This window comes from Bicyclus anynana, chromosome 16 (assembly GCF_947172395.1).
Source record: "Bicyclus anynana chromosome 16, ilBicAnyn1.1, whole genome shotgun sequence".
NCBI lineage: Eukaryota > Metazoa > Arthropoda > Insecta > Lepidoptera > Nymphalidae > Bicyclus > Bicyclus anynana.
In genome coordinates this window covers 11,071,853-11,090,233 of record NC_069098.1, presented here as the reverse complement: position 1 = coordinate 11,090,233, position 18,381 = coordinate 11,071,853, and the positions used below count along the sequence as shown (strand labels likewise).

Sequence of the window (18,381 nt, the reverse complement as noted above, 5' to 3'; positions counted from 1 at the left end):
TGAGAATTTTCTTAATTCTCTGCGTTAAGTCTCCTAATCCGCATTTGGCCAGCTTGGTGGACTAAGGTCTAACCCCTCTCATTCTGAGAGGAGACTCGAGCTCAGCAGTGCGCCGATTATGGGTTGATGACGATGATGAAAATACTAATATTATAAGGAAGTAAAGCTTGTGGTATTGTAGGGGGTATTACTCTGGCTCTACTGATCCAATTTTGAAAATTCTTTTACCACTATAATAATGCCATGTTATTTACGTGCGTCAGCTTAACAGTAGAAAAAAAAATAAAAACAACTGCTCAAATTAAATTTACTTTATTTTTTTACAAAATTGACCGAACAGTGCGAGATTTCTAGAACGTTTACATTTGCATTTAAGTAGACTCAAGTAATTATTTACTTCTCTTACAAGTAAGTCTTATTCACCTGTGTCGATAAAGCAACGCGAATTTGAAAGGGCGTGTAAAAAACACACACACCTGAACCGATTTTACATGATTTCAAGTAAGTTGATCTGTTGACATTACTTAAAAATTGTCACTAAGGTAAATTATGATTAATAATAAAGAAAGCATAATTATAAACTAAACTTCGATACATTACACTTAATCAGTATTAGTTGTAGTTACTGATTACATCTCTAATACAAGGTATAATACACAACACATTGGGACAATTGCACTCAGCAGTAAGACGATAGCGCGCAGAGGACGTAAGTACGGGAGACTACGAGTGAAACAAATGCAAAAGCGACATTTTTTTACATTATTATTGAAATTATCCAGTAGCCCTGACTGCATCGAGACAATCTCGCGAAGAAAAAAAGTAACATCGACCAATAGCGGGCGAACCGGCAATATCGCTGTCTCTCTCTCTTGTTGCAATGGGAAAGAGGAAGCGATATTTCTAGTTCGGCACTATTGGTCGATGTGTAATTTTTTCGCACATCTGAGGAATACTGAATCTATCCCCATTTACTTACTTTCATCCAATTGTGTGAAATTGTATGGAACACTTTCAATTATCATGTGAACTGAATAGTGAATGGGACGGAAATGTTTACATTTTTCACTATACATTCACTCTGGATGAAATCATTGGTTATAATGATTTTTTCAATCTACGTTTTTTATAAACTCTCTCTAAAATGAAGCATCGTTTTGAAGAACGATTTTCACTGACGTAAATTTGGTAAAGCTTCTCATTCAATCATTCATCAATACCTACACAATGTAGATGGAAATAAGTGAAAAGGCAATTCCACACATTGTATAATTGTTAAAATACATACACTTGTGAAACTATTTTTCATATTACAGTTTAATGTGGCGACAAAAACTTTTAGACGTATTTTGTTAAGGCCTATTTACACAAGGATAGTGACACTGGCTCGTACACATTCCAGCAAGCATAAGATGCGCTCAAAGAGATAATGGGATTATTTCGCATACACATCGCTTTGTATTTCTATCGTAATGAAAGAGTACTATGCATAGTATACCTTTCTTTACGATGGGAAGAGAGCGATATGTATGCTAAATTATATTTATAGGTATCTCTTGTTGCGAATCTTGTGTAAATTTAACCTTTAGTCATAATATCTGTCACATATCACAAACGACAAAATGATATTTAACTATTTTAGGCAGGAATTACATTGAGCCTTGCGATTTAGCAGTAATAAATTGTACATTTATTTTTAAAAATAAAAATTCAATATTTGACGATTAAATTAGAAATACAGACCGATAGATTTAGTTATGTCCTTTGAACGGTATAGGAATAGGTATCTGTTTGGTATTGTTTAGTCAATGTAGAGGTAGATTGGCCCTTAGAGAAGGATTTATAATGAAAAAAATCTCCAATGTACAAAATACCCAATGTAAATCCGGCATAAATGTTGAATAAATTATGTTGAAAAATATCTGATCTGAATATTTTTTTATCTTACCATAAAGACTATTTACAAAAACAAAGTTTGGTTTAACTTTTACAACCGCTAATGGTAGAAATTAAACGGCTTCTAAAAATCTTCAGAACAAATTCAGTAGTCATTAGACAGTAGAATTAACAGATTGGTATGATTTTAAAATACGTCATTACATACAAGTTTTTGTCTAAATGATACATAATACAAGCATCATTGTAAAATAATCAAGTGCGTTTGAATATTGCATCGTTTCACCGAATACTAGAAAAATTAGAAAATGTAAGTGTGGGTTAATCTTGAGCATCGCCCGTGAAATCGGAACCGCCTAAAAAATCATCTATTTAAGTAATACTATATCATTCTCGATAGAATAAATTATATCTTTATAATCAAAAAACTAAACAATATAATAGGTACTCTTCGATATATAATTTAATCTGATAATAATAATAAACTTTATTCATTCGTTCGGCTTGTACAATTTCCTGGGCGATTTTAAATAAATTAGCAGATAAAGGTAGCCTATGTTTTGTACTTTGAAATAAACACAAAATGCTAGACCAAAATCGCACTCGCACAAAAATAATGCATTGTTTATAATTCAAGACGGGACTTATTGAATTTCATTGAAATCATAATAACGACCAGCCATCATTTATAACAGCCCATTCACACGTAGCGTTTATCTAGCGTTCATTCAACATGTTTTGTGCAATTTGAATGATGTCACAATTACTCAAAGATTAAGAGACATTTATTTTTATTTTACAAGATATTAGATTTGTAATAAGAATTTCTGACTGATCTGACTTTGTTTTGCGTTTAAGGGTTTGCTTTATGAAACAAAAGGACACTACTTTATAGACATGGTATATTGTTAGACAGCAAAAAAATACCATAGGTATTTTCTTAAATATTTTCATTATTGCAAATGCTGGTGTATACATTATTTTATATCCTATACACAAATCTGATGTTAATGGTAATTCATAATTATATTTTGCTATATATTCTACAAAACTTGAGATGCGGCAAATCTAACTGTACTACATTTTCGTGATGACAACATCGTACACATGTTTTAGTGACGTAAATACGTCACTAAAACTTTAGGTTCCATAGTGGGAGGCAATTCAAAATACGAATTATATACGCAGATACAACTACTACTAAATTACACCACAATATAGCTAAAGGATCAAATAATTCGTAGGGTAGAGAGGACACGTGGCGTTGAGGAATTGCCTTCATTTTTTTTAATACAGTTACAGCTGTTGTGGTCTAGCATTTTGTCTTGAATGAGTTAAATAATATAAATCGTTAATCAGAAGAAGAGCTGCTGGTCTTCACTCGTTCGATTAAACTAAACAAAAAAACCTAACAATCTATTAACATAGCTTTAATTCAACAATGTCTAAAGAGTAAATTAATCACTTATATTCATTTTTTATTTTGGGAGTCTGATAAATTCTTTTCAATGCGATTCTATTCATAAGTGAACTCTCATCTGTAACGAGAGCCGATAAACTGAAACACCTTCCATTCACTTCATCTCGTATATAATATAATAATACATAATTACGTGAATAGAGATACAGATATATGTTTGTATACAGTTGTATCCATATAAAAGTATAACTAAAATAAATACCTTATTAAGCGAAATTAACAATACTCTATAATTAACCTATATTCAAAACAGAAAAATGCGCACTGTCTTCTTTTCAAATCAACCATTTCAAAAAAACGACCGTCCAATCGAGTATCTATCTCATTTAGTACGAAGAGTTATGCATTACAAATGCATTAAAAAGGCAGATTTTTTATATAATACACAGTTTATAATTTTCAAGTTTGGAGAAGTTTATTTTGCAGAGAAAACATTCTATTTATAACACTTTCCTCGTAAACGCGCGTATACATGTACACAGCAATGTCAGCTTCGATGAAATCAACGTTCCTCACAAAACAACACCACACTACTCGATCCGTATCAGCCTACACTTCCTTTCGGTATAAATAACACGGGGATGCATACATGATTTGTCTCGCTAACTTCAAAAAACAAAAAATTAATATTAAAAATAGTATGATTGCCCAGCTACCCATATAGTGAAGTTAGTATTAAATTACTGTACAGTTTGTCGTTAGCGAACCGCTCACTACATCTAACGAACCGCATCGTGACGTCACTCGCGCGACGCGACCGTCGCGCCCGACGCCGGCGGTCGCGTCGCTCGGACCTATCCACTATTCGACAGCTTACCTATACATAGCCTACTAGTTAATCGTTATATTAATCAGATTTATGCAACAGTTTATACCTCACGACCGTATTACCGAAGCGAATAATAGTTATACGTTACGAACTAATAACAGCTAGATATATTACACAGTTCTGTATCTATACACCGAGGGGCGGGCGCGCGGGAAGACGCGGCCTCTGGATACACGAGGTTATTGTAAAACTTTTAATTTGTATACAATTTAAACAGTGCTCTATACTAAAGCCAAACTCGATGTGGAATGTTTATCAACAAACAAATTAAAAATAAGGTTATAAATCGGTAGCCATTTTACACCTATAATAATAATTTTAATCAACTTGTACCTAAATTAATGACAATCAATTTGATTAATAAGCTTAGAAAAAATCTTTGACAAAAAAAAAGAATACATAATTATAATAAATTACGTAGGAAATGACGTGTTTTCTAACTTAATTTTCAATTTGTTTGTTGATAAACATTGCATATAAAGTTTCGCTATAGTATAGCTAAACAATCCGCGAATAGACGACGCTGTTTGAATTGCAATTAAAATATTACAATATAATCGCATTGGTCAGAGCGGAGGGGCGCAATGGAGACGATGGGGGGTCCTAGGGGTCGGGCTCTAGGGGGTCGCTGGCGTCGTCGGCGGGCTCCGAGTCGGAGAGCGCGGCGCGCTCGCGCTCGCGGCTCTGCAGATACTGGCGGTGCGCGTACTTGTTGAAGCGACGCTTCGCCATGAAGAGCGTGGCGATGGTGCGAGGCGCCAACCGCACGGCGGCCGCACGCGACGTGATCCCGCCGCGCCGGCACTCGCCGCACGTGTAGTCCAGCACCTTGAGGCTCGCCACCGTCGCCTTAACGCACTCTGCGCAACCGACACACCACGTTAGGCTGCCTGTCCACCAAAGCGGAGCGAGGGAGCGTAGCGGAGAAACGGACTAAGACCTTGTCCAGAAGGGCGAATTCGTCGCACGTATTCATACGCGCGTTGTCTAAGTACTAGACATCATTACATTGCGTCCACAAGCATCGCGGGAATTCAAAAAATCCAGAATCTCGACTCGCGCGTGATACGCGCGTATTGCGCGCGAGAGAATCGCGGCGAATTCGCCCTTTCTGGACACAGCCTAATGCGGAGCGGAGTTGCGTACTGTGACTGTCCACCGGAGCGGAGCGAGGATTTAATCCCGCTCCTTTTCCTCGCACCGCTTACCAGTGTTATATGAATTCTTAAATTATCTCGCAAGTCCTTGTCCACTTAAGAGAAGCGGAGATTTTGTGCAATCCTATTGGTTAATATTTCTCCGTTTCTCAGCTCCGCCGCCTCGCGGCTTTGGTGGACTAGCACCCTAACACTCACTTATGAGGCAAACGCTCTAAATACTCCCCTACACACATATGTGCAATAATATCGTCAACAAAGTACAATGTAGTTAGAACTGGGCGGTGACGTCACACTGGTGTTACTTGAGCCGTCGTAATGTGATAGTTGACATAATCTGACCACGGACAATCGCCGTAACTAATTTCCTCGTCACTTCTATATATATGTTTTAGTCGTTTAGACATGTCCCGTGGCCAGTTACTCAGAGACAGAAAGAACATCGCGACGATCGCGTTGACTGTATGACGTGTTATATATTAAATTACTATCACAACTCTCGTGCCAGCATCGCTTTACCGTCCCGCTCCGTTGAGTGTCCACTATGTGACGTAACCATAAATCATATTCAACGGAGTAAGATTTTAGGTAAACTTATTCTACTCTATTGACAATATTATTGTGAGTGTGAGAGAGTTTCTCTAGCCCGTATGATATTGCAACGAATTCACATTACAGAGTATGTGACTTAAAGGACTTTTAACATGATTGTATTGGTATCTAGAAATACATTACTTTCATTATTATTTATGTTAAATCTACTCATACATTGCAACAAAGTATTATTTTTTATTTTTTTATTCTTTACAAGTTAGCCCTTGACTACAATCTCACCTGATGGTAAGTGATGATGCAAACTAAGATGGAAGCGGGCTAACTTGTTGGGAGGAAGATGAAAAACCACACCTAAATCCAAATAAACTAACAAGAGATAAGTGGCTCAATAAGTACATATGTAATTGCACTTAATTTTTAATTAAAGAGGATACCTCTTTAATTGACAAATTAGACTTATTAACTTTTTAATGCATACAATTGAAAATTTGGATAGAAATATTATGTTTTTAAGTTTTACGAGTAAATACTCATTTTTATTCAAAACTCATTATATAATAAATAATAATGTATATTCGTTTCATTATCATACGAGCAGAGTCAGAAATCATTCACCACTTATTACAATATCATATGCATTGCACACACATCAGCATTTCTATGTCTAAAAAACCACCATTGTTGGTCCTAGCCATTGTAGATGCTGATTCAGTTGTACAACCAACTTAACACCTATTTTGAATTTAAATTGACATAATTAAGGTAATCCTATCCCTTTCACAATGTTTCTGATGAAAAAGGACGGAAACATTTAGTCAATTCATTAATAGTTCATAGAAACAACAAGACAACACTAACGATATTTACAATTTTACGGTGAAATAACACAATGTATCCGTAAAAACAATAACAAAATCACTTTGCAACATATCATTAGTCAAAGCAATCGTGTACCTTTCTTTGACTATAATGACAGTGTTAGACAAAACAAGATTGTTACAAGTATCTTTCGATTTACAGTTAGATTTTTGTTGTTTTTTTTGGAATCGGCGACTATAGCTTGGCAAAGTTCGTAACACTCCCGATGGTCCGCGGGGGCCGGGATGGGGGTAGAGATGCTCCGCGCGCATGACGTCTTACAAGCGCAATCCTTCCCCTCCCGTCTCCCGCATATCATGGGAATGTCATCAACGGACGTGCTAAGCTATAGTTAAGTTGCTTGTACAACTAATTCAACAATGTCGTCGCATTGAGATGCAAACTATTGTCCAAACGAGGCGTTAGATATTATTATAATAAATATTTTGCAGTGTTTACACATCATGCTTTGGCCTATTTCCTTCTAAACATCTAACACAAGACTTAAGCCTCCTATGGTGTCATTTCAAACTGTTTAACCTCATACATTCTTCATAATTGAGCATCGATAATCATGTGACACACCGAGAGATTTAAAAAAAGCTATAATAATGGATGAAGCGTAAAAATGTCAAACATTAAAGACAATGAAAGAAAAAAATCGTACCAAAAAATGAAACAAGCACAATTCAGACCACGCTGCAACCCATATATAGCTTGTTGCTACAAATATTATAGTACAGCTTATTGTATATGATGCTAATGACGTGCTATAAAATATAAGCTATATATCAAAGCATAGTCTGAACTAAGCTTTTGAAGCATGCGTATCGAAGCGAAATTTCAAAGCGTGAAGCGTCTAACTCGAGGACAGCATTCTTGTATGGATCAAAATATAACCTAAAAATGATGTCCTTCTGCTAGCTGATAGAAAACCAAGCTTTATAGATGTCATACAAGGGTCTAGGCGTAATGTTATATTATTTGTTGAAAGTTTTTTTTAATCACACATTTTATGATCGCACCGCACCGCACGCAACGAAATAAGGTAAAATTTCGTCTATAAGGCCCAGTTCAGACCACTTTAGTATTTTAATCGAGTACGAACGAGTTTTAGGCGGTAAATCCAAAAATTGTTCGTACTCGACTAAAATACTAAAGTAGTCTGTACGGCCTATAACTGCCTTTATGTCTAATTCTGGATCAGAATACGGATTCCTGTCTGGGGAGTAGGTTGGTTGTAATAGACTTGAAACAATTACTGCTTACTTAATCCTTGACAACCCTAAACGGGCCAATTCGAATAGGAATCATATGATGGCTTTTAGGAATATGGAATCCTCTTTTTAATATCTGATTTGAATAAATGGAATCCTCTTCTCCTAAGAGTTATAATATCTGATTTGAATAAATGGAATCCTTTTCTCCTATGAGTTTTAGTATCTGAGTTGAATGATAACAATGATAATTTGGACTGTATTAGTCTTTGCAGACTATATTTTCAAGGAAAATCTTCTTTAGAATTCTACCTGTCCATTGTACGGACTACGAAGTGAAAGCCATCTGGAATGGGTCAGTCTTTACAGTCTGTTTAAGGCATTAGGCATACAACTAAGTTAAGAATTCCATACTGCAACTGAGGATTTTTCAGAACGCCAATAACTTGTTTGTAGTTTTTTTTATTATTATTCTTTACAACTTAGCCCTTGACTACAATCTTACCTGATGGAGATGATGCAATCTAAGAACTTGTTAGGAATAGGATAAAAATTCTCACCCCATTCGGTTTCTACACGACATCGGTTCGGAGCGATATTGAAGATTAGCAGACAAACAAGAATTCAGACAACAAGGCACTTATGAATAAAAACGATGCTTGCGGCGCCGCGTTTTAATATGCGATCACTATTATTTAGGTACGCAGTATTAGTATTCGTACGCAATAAGTTGTTTTATTATATTTAATTTTTGGACAGTTACGCCTAGCCCTGCGGTACGGGGTCGCTGGGAGGTGGGAAGTCGGGGCGTCAGGGGTCTACGGGCATGGGGTGGGGGGTCGGGGGGGTTGCGTCTACGGCGGTGACGTACCTTGATGCAGTTGCCTATCGCAGAGCTTACAAATGACGAGCTGCATGGTCCCCTTGGGCCCGATGAAGGAGCGCTCACACAGCGGGCAGTAGCGACCGATGCGATACGCCCTACGCACACACATACGGACCGTACGCGCACAAGCACCGGAACACAGAAACACGCCATTAGTATCAGTTGAGGCGTCGCCGGCGACGGTCGCGCCTCACTCTATACTTTGTTACTTCTCCGTTGGCTCGCTTTGTATTGTATATCAATAATGCGAATATATAAATATTACACTAATATATACCAATGTGAACCCTATACATGAGACAATTATAGTCAATTGATTTTGGAATATCCGTTGGTCTTTTAGTACGAGATCCGGCATAAGAAATATATACCCTCATCTGTTATTTATTTAGGAAAGAAATAATTTATAGAAAATATTTACAGTGACACATTGCAAATCCGTTGCTTAGTTAAATTGCGGCCGGAGAGCAATTATTATTTTTTTATTTGTACAAACAGTTTAGTAATTTTATTTATGTACCCTCATCAGTTATTTAGTCGTCTAAGTCAAATGAAAACATATTTTATGCTTAATTTAACTGCATTAAGTTGCCTTTGATTTAGTTAATAGTTTCCTAGATTTTGTATGAAAAATATAACAAGGTAACCTATTTGCAATGTGTCACTGTGAATATTATCTATGATTTATTTCTTATCATTAATAAATAACAGATGAGGGTATATATTTCTAATGCTAGGTCTTAGACCATTTGCATGAAGTGGTAAAAAGACAAACTAACCCTGTATATACGAGTATGAACTAAAGATTCGTTTCGTTAAAGAACATTCCATCAGTCCTATACACAAACACGGATTTATTTTACCTCTCTGTCTGTCTAATTTATTATGAAACACGGCTAAAACTCACGTGATACAACGTCGGAGTATGCGTAGTTTCAAACAAAATACGGGACCCTTAGTCATGAGCTGGTCCTTGCAACGCGGTTAGATTTATTTTTTAATTTATTTATACTCGGGCATATTTCGACGTTGTATCACGTGAGTTTTAGCCGTGTTTCATAAATAAATTAATATGAGAAACACTCCAAAAAATTTCAAAAATTCAAATTCTCTATGTCTCTTACCACTACATCCAAAATTAAACAGACTTCCAAAAGTAGATAAACTACAACTGACAACACCTTGACACTTTAAAATAAAAACTATAGAAATAAATATACAAAATATATAAATACATACAATAATTTTAGTGTAAATGTACAATGTGTATATGTCTATAAAACATAAATAAAAAAAAAAGACACTGCACAAAAAATGTTAAATCAATAAGTACTGAAATAACGTATAGAGTATAGAACAACGTATAGATTATAGAACCGAGTATATCATAGTAATATGTAAAGAGCCAGAAAACAAGTAACAAAGTGTACGGTGGTTAGTGAACGCTTGAAATTGAGTTTTTAGACGCCCTTGTTAGTTGACAAAGTATGAGAGTGATGTTAGTTTGTATTGCCATGGCTGATGCTGTGCTATGACGGTACACTGTATATGCAGATACAGTGTTTAGCAGTGACACCCATATATCGTAAGATACGGCGTATTGCTGTAATATCTATAAAAGAGATCCTCGCATTTGGTTACTTATACTGTAGGGCTAGTCAAGGACAAATTATCTCAAGCAAAAAATATTTTTGACGAAAACGGCAGAATTGAAATATCGCTATCTCTTTCATGCCAACACAACGAAAGAGATAGCAATATTTTCGAGTCTGTCGCTATCGGTCGACATATCCCTTTCTCTGGTCTTTTTAATATTTTTTTAAGACTTAAATACTGCGAAATGCATCAACAGTATAGTAATAGTACTTTGTATCTAGCAAATAATAGGGAACTAAAAAATATGTTCAGATACAGTGTTTTGTCATGGCACAGCAGCGATGTAATGGTGACATCCACAGCCAAACGATTAACATATTAACTGAGGCAACATTTGCGCGACAACAACATATAACATTAAAGTAGAAAGTAACAAAATATAGCAATAAGTAAGTAGCATGTTGCATCAATTAAATAAAAATAAATCGAGAAAATTTATCAATATTGAAAAGTTCCAATCGATCAGTAAAGTTGGTTTGTTTGATATTTTAAACAAAAACGGATCTCGCAGCGAACTGTATTATGTATTACTTTTAACAAATTTTCAATAATATTTAAGCAAAATAAAAACAATGAATATATTATTTTTTTTGCTATTACTAATTCTTAATTTTTTTACGGCCGGTCGTATGCTCTCTCCCAATCGATTTACAATTTAAGGAGGAAGCCTGAAACAGTGACTAAATAGTTGCGAAGTAAAATGGTAGCTTGGTTCGGACCTATAATGCTGCTGTCAAGGGGTTTAATTGTAAAGTTACAATGGTTAATTGTAAAGTTGGCCAATAGTAAATTTGCAATCTACAGTTCAGCTAATAACTGAAGATGTTCCGTGTGCCTAGTGGGAGTTTTCAATATTTTCATACTGTTACTATCGCGTTAACGTAAGCGCGAATTTATATGGTATTGAAACAGTTGTGCAGTAGTGAGACTAGATGGCGCTGTTTAAGAATTGCGAAAGAATGTACATACATTGAAAAGGTCTTCTCGATTGTGTCTTGGTCCGACATATTTTGTGGAAAACAGCAAAATAAATCAATTATTAATTGTACAAGTAAATTTTAATTAAAAATTAAGCCAAATATTAACAGACCCACTTTACTGATCTACAAAGATTGTTTGCGTAAAAAATACTTAAAAACGAAGCTTTAAGTATTAAAGTCTAAGTCACTAAATAATAATATACATAAAAACATAACAAACAACCTCCGTTACTTACGTAATCATAAAAATAACTTAGTGTATGAAGAGATGTGGAGCATGCAACTTATAATTATACCAAATTCTACTAAATATTAACAGTGACTTTTAAATTATTATTATTCTATTATTTGGTATTTGTATCGCAGTAATAAGAGGATCACTGGGGGTTTTAGTGAGCGCAGAAGCTCTGCCAAGTGATGACTCTAAGGGTCCTTTAAGGAGGGGAATGGAGATATAGATCTCGGCTGAGAAAAACATTGATCTTATATAGAAGTGCAATATTTTTTTGTTGTTTAAAAATCAAGAAATTTTCTAATAACAATACACAGACCATTACTTTTTAAGTAATATATATAGTTAAGTTCCAATTGATTCAAAAATCGTTTTAGATAAAAAATAATTTGTCGACATACAGAAGGAAACTGTAAAAAATTTCTCTGTAACTTTTGAAGATGACTGTAGTATATGTCAACAGCCTAGACTGTCAATAGATGAGTCTATAAATACAAGCCTCGGACAAGAGGGGGAGTTAGTTGCACTTTGGTGCTACAGCAGTACGTACCACAAGGTACTAAGTAGATACCGTGTTCAACCAACTGGATGTGATAACCCGAGTGATCAACCGATCACCCAGAGAGTGTGTGCAAACACTACAATGACAAACAAATATGACCCACAGTAACAAAATATAACAAACAAATAAAGCACAGTTAGTATCTAGTAGAACTTGGCAGCCGGAATTATGTGCTGAGTAAGAACGCATGGGGTCTTATAGTATGCGGGGTCAAAATGCTACAATATACCAGAGACAAAGCGGATGTCGACAGTGAAGACAGAGCTTTTGCGCGTCAGTTCTCACACAAACAAACGTGTCAATAACAATTGGCGGAAACCTGTCAATTTCTGCGAATCATGTCAAATGTTTAGAAATAAACTACAAATTTAAAAGAAACTGAATCTCATCATTTAGATGAGATTTAGAATGATATGTATTGTAATTCGTCTGCTAAATATCCGATATCCACTATGATTTTAATATTCTGATAAAACTATCAATAATAATTATTTGCACTATATTGACAGATCTTTGTGATAATGACGATAAATGTGGTGTTGCCACACAGTGAGTTTATTAGTTCCATTTTCATTGACTTCTACTCTTTTAAGTCGCACTATACTGTCTTACATTTTGTAAAGACGAACGACTCAATATTTCACAAATTGGAAAGCAAATCTAACTTTAATGCTTTCCAAAAGTCAAGTTAAATTAGTTAAGTTCAGTGTGAAATTATCAATCAAATATAAAATAAATATATTTGGAAAATACATTCATCAGTATCTAGTTCATGTTGTGGCTATTAAGATAGCTGATTTCATTATTTACATTTATCATATTTAAAAGAAAGTAAATCTCATCTACATAAATGATATTTATTGTAATAATCTGACAAAACTATCAATAATAATTGGTTGCTCTATAATGACAGTAAATTTGTCACAAAACGAATTTATTGGTTCCATTTTTATCAACTATTTTAAGTCTCTTTTATGTGGCATTTTAATAATATTATAAAACTAAGGCAGAAGTCAATGACAGGTTTACACCGAGTGTATCGACGCGTCCGTTCACATAAACAAGTCACTCACGGCTCAGGGATGGATCGGGTTGTGTTAGTCAACATTGAACACGCATGAGATGACGTGAGAACACAATCGTCTACCAAGACCAGTTAAAAATACACATAAAATCATGGAAACTTTTTATAGAAAAATATAATTTTTTGTACTTTTCGTCTGCGTCCCTCGTTATATTCGGCTTCACGTTTTGCCGGTGCCCCTCTTGTTTTTACTTGAAAAACAATACCGAGTCACTTTGAGTAACATGTCGTTACAAAATTAGCTTTGAATCGTTGTAGTACGTTAATCGTTACAAAGTTAGCGTTATTGTCAAAATGAAATACTCTGTAATCACTCTATTAAAACCAGAACCAAAGAATGGTTATGTCAATCTACTTTTATTTAAGCTAACTTTTATTATATGATACTTAGGATATTTTTATCTGAAAAGTATAGAATATCAACAGATTTGATTGGAAAATTATTTATACCTAATAAATAAAAAAAAAAACTCCCATTTTACTCCCAATATATTGGGAAAATAAATCTGCTGATACCTACACATGAATAGATAAATTCAGGCATTTCTAAGACTAGAAAATATGTATTTTCATTATAATAAATTAAATTCAAATCTATAAAAGTGTTTGAATTACAAAAGTGTTCAGAGTATTTTTTCTAACCTTTTTGGGCCTGTATTGTTTTTAAAACGCAACAAATTAAAAAAAAATATTACTAGTTAAAGTGAGAATGGATCTAAAAGGTATTTATGGGGATCAAATCTTTGGCTGGTTATATAGTAATATATCTTACATTATATTTTTTTCATGAATATTTCATACAGATCTATATTGATCATATTATTAGATTGAGTGGCTAAGAGCTATTTTATTCACTAATATATACTAAATATACTGTACTACCAATATATATTGAAATTAGTTATTTTTCAAGATGTTTTGCTGTGTTATGATTTGAAACTTGTATAACTGTTATTTAAATATTTATACATTACATATTATTGTAAGCAGGTGGGAAATTTAATTAAATACATATATTATGCAATAAAAAACCAATTTTCAAAATAATTTACAGTGTAACTAAAAATCTTTTTTATTTATTGAACTATTAGACACTCAATCTATGACTATATATATTTAATAGATGAATTCCGTAGAACATGGTTATAATTCGATATAGGAATAAACTTCACACGAAAAAAAATAATTAATACTATATTATATAGAATTCATCAATATATTTAATATTAACCAAAAAGATTTACACAGCATCGAGTTATAATTGAATCACTGTTATAAATGGAGGTTGAGTAAAGGAACTAAATCATTGATTCCATTAATAAAGTACTGAAAAAACGTATTTATTTTTAAAAAATACATACATATTCGGAAGACAAAGAAGAATCGGCTTTTTAAAAACATGTTGCAATTTTTAATTTACATTACAAATTTACGTTTTACGTCCGATTGATAAACAAAATACATAACATAATTCATAATTAATAAACTAAAACAGTGCCTTATGCTTTTTGCTTTCATAATTTTTTGCCATTGAGAAACGGAATAGTTTTACATCTAAGTTATTTTTTTTTTGAACATTTCATACAGATATCTATTTATTGAACATATTTTTATTATTATTGAATATCTATAATCATTTGTATAAGAATTATTGAAATTGCACTTTTCCAGAAAATCGTTTACCCTCCATACGAGAAAGAATGGTTCAACAATAACTGAGAGCATAAAAGATGTACAAATCTAAAACGGAATTGTTTTACCTCGCGCACGGCGTGCACAGGGAGTGCGAGTAGACCTTGTGCCCGCCGGGCCCGCGCCGCGTCTGGTGGTGCCACTCCGCGCCCGCCGTGCTCACGCTGCCCAGGCCCCCCGGCGTGCCCGTGCTCCCCGGCGTGCCCGTGCTCCCCGGCGTGCCCGTGCCCGCCGACGTGCTCGCGCCCGCCCCGCTGGGCTCCCGCGCGCCGCACGACTTGCAGATTGCACATTCCACACAGTGCCACCGCCCTGGAAACGATTGTTCCGATATATCAAAAACCGGCCAAGTGTGTGTACGGCCACGCGCAGTGTAGGGTTCCGAAGATTAAGTTAGCACTTTAATCAATTATATAAATATAAGTCGGGTTTTTCTTCCAATTTCCACGGTTTTGCATTCGTTGGGAAGGTCTCGGGCTCCGTGAGGTTTATAGCAAAGAAAATACAGGAAAAATTTCAACGTAGGGTAGGGGTAGAGTAGGGGTAGGGTAGAGGTATTTGAAAGTTTACATCGAATTTCACGCGGACGAAGTCGCGGGCGTCAGCTAGTCTCTTATTTAATACACAAAAATGCCGATAGCGATACCCATATTTATAATTATCCTCACCTTGCATGTAGGGAAAGAGCCCCAAAAATTTATTATTTCAAATTTTAATTTTACCACTTTATAGACGTAATTAATATACATACCCATAACAAATTCAGCTTTCAAGTTTTAATTAACTTTGAGTTATCTTACTGAAATTGTTTTTCAAGTAACTACGGATTAAGTGTGCAATTTTCGATTTCCAATTTTTTGCAAGTGTAAGAGTTTTGTAAGTTGGTCGACTAATTCCTTGTAATTTCAATATAATTATATCCAACGTTTATGAATAAACACGTATCCATAAATAACCTTTTAGGCTGTAGAGGGTGGGGACACTTGACTGTAATAAAAATTAGTTCTTAAAAGCGGTGTAAAAGCTGGTAAAATTTATTTTACCAGATTTAATTTAACGACTTTGTTCACATTTTCAATGAACACACATGCAAATTCATAGCTTTCTAGTAGTAATAGTCTATGCACTAAGCCACGAACCGACGGACAGACGAACATGGCGAAACAATAAGGTTCCTTGTGGACTACGGAACCCTAAAAATACAATTATTAAAATCAAAGGTCTACGCAGGCAGATAAAAAAGTGTGTGTCAGCTCCGATGCACGAATGGAGTTTACTCTTTCAGATCGACTGTCTGAATAATATTATGTTGCCGCGCAGCATACACTATGTACGTGTCAATACCTACGCCTGAAAAGTGAAAGGTGCGCAACCAAGGAGCAGCAGGCTGCGGCGTGTGCGCCCGCCATGTGTACGCTGTTGGCGGCAAATGCGCACGGTGACAGGTACGCAGAATAGATTGCGCACAAAAAACATAACGCTGTCATTCGTTCATCGAATTTTACTTATTTATATTTTTTTCAAACTATTTATGTTAAATCGATTCTTAAGGAGTAAACTTCGAAAATAGACTGACACTTGTCGTGCTGCTTGCGTGCCAGGATGAGGAATGAATGATATTTTATTCATGAAAATGTAGGTTTAACATGATGGTACATATTAAAGAATTGAGCCTTTATACATTTTACCATAACTGGTGTATAAATTATCTTAAATAATTAAATACATTTAAATGAAGAAAAAAAAAAAGAATCTAAATTAATACAATGTCACAATTAGAAAATAATAAGTTAGAAAATGTCCATGTCCATAAAATAATCTTGAATATCATAATAACTTTTTTTAAATAATAATTTATAAATTTTACATTTAAATATTGACCAGGGCATCTCTTTTAGACTATGAGGAAGTTTATTATATATTTTTATTGCCATACAAAAAGAACTCTTGGCATATATTGTCAATCTTGTGGGGGGGGGGGAGTCTAACCAATTTATGGAGGATGATGATGATGACGGTGAACAGCCACTTCAGTGCTCATAGACTGAATATCGAGCCAGCACCCGGTGCACTGTAGGTCTTGCATTCGCACTGTGGGCACTCACCATTAGGCACGGCCTGCAGCCCCACGCAGTAGATGTGGAAGCCGCGGTCGCACAGGTCGCAGAACAGCATCTTCTCGTCGTCGGCGGGCAGCGAGCAACCGCAGCACGTCTTGCACTCGGCGCACTGCCACGGGTACTCGCGACACTTGCGGATCGTGTCCGGGCTCAGTTCCACGCAGGACGGGTGCACTGGAAACGTTACATTTGCAAGTGTTTAGTACTCATTGGCAATAAAGGTCCGTTTATATCTAAAGACACAGTGCGTCACAGACAAGTAGCGTGGCAGACACCCACAGACGCCATCTATTCACACTGCTCAGCTGGTAGCTAGAGACACTTAAAGTCCTTTTCATGAAAGAAGTTTAGACGCGGCGCTAATGTCTTAATGGCGTTCGTTGTCATTTGGTAATGGCGGTCTTATTGTCATTTGTGTAAGGCGCTGTCAATTTTAGTTCAGGTTTTATGAAAAGGACTCTATAGGCATGAACCGCACAAACAAAATGTTATTTCCGCGAATACTGGCCGGGCGCGGCCCATGTCTGTCAACGTCTGCGCGGCCTTACGATAGATATAAATACGTTAATAAACACTGTATAGAAGAATATTATTCTGTCTGCCACGGCATGTGTCTGGCACGCTAAATGTCTGTAGATATATACAGATCTAGAAGTGTCGTATGCATTAATTTACCACTTCTTATAAAACTTGTGATTTACTGTATGGAACCTGCAAGCTAAACGCCCACTCCGCTATGATTGAAAATTCTTATCAGTCAAACAACTGATTTTTTAGACACTATTTTTACAAATCCAAAAAATTTACCAAAATAAAAATTCGAAAAGAGCACCTCAAAAATAAATATACCCATTTTCAAAATTCCCGAAAAACTTTCAATAATAAACTACGAAATGATAGTACTAATTGTACACTAGAATGTTATGTAAACTTCTGGACACATCTATTTGCCCACCTCGCATTTTCATGCTAAAATTTTATATTAGGCCAAACAAAAAGTTTTCATGTAGTTTTGAACCTGGTACATTCTCAATTTCATTCAATAGTCTTTTTTTGAATTTAGAACACTGAATTTAAGCCCGTTTTTTGATATCAAACAATCGAATACTAAAAATACTAAATATACCAAAAATAACACGTTAAATTGTAATCAGTATTTTCAGTTCACAATTTGACG

General features: G+C 35.2%; 1 protein-coding gene across 1 annotated transcript in view; it reads right to left on the bottom strand.

The window, feature by feature from the left end:
- Nucleotides 1-296: 296 nt before the first annotated feature.
- LOC112054209 (microtubule-associated protein futsch) overlaps nt 297-18,381 on the bottom strand; it is a 34,373-nt gene continuing 16,288 nt past the window's right edge. The window contains exons 11-14 of the mRNA XM_052886139.1: nt 17,190-17,378; nt 15,153-15,396; nt 8,864-8,973; nt 297-5,065 (exon numbers count right to left, since the gene is read on the bottom strand). Coding sequence (XP_052742099.1) covers nt 4,809-5,065; nt 8,864-8,973; nt 15,153-15,396; nt 17,190-17,378 — 800 coding nt within the window. The 3' untranslated portion in view covers nt 297-4,808. The remainder of the gene's footprint in view (nt 5,066-8,863; nt 8,974-15,152; nt 15,397-17,189; nt 17,379-18,381) is intronic.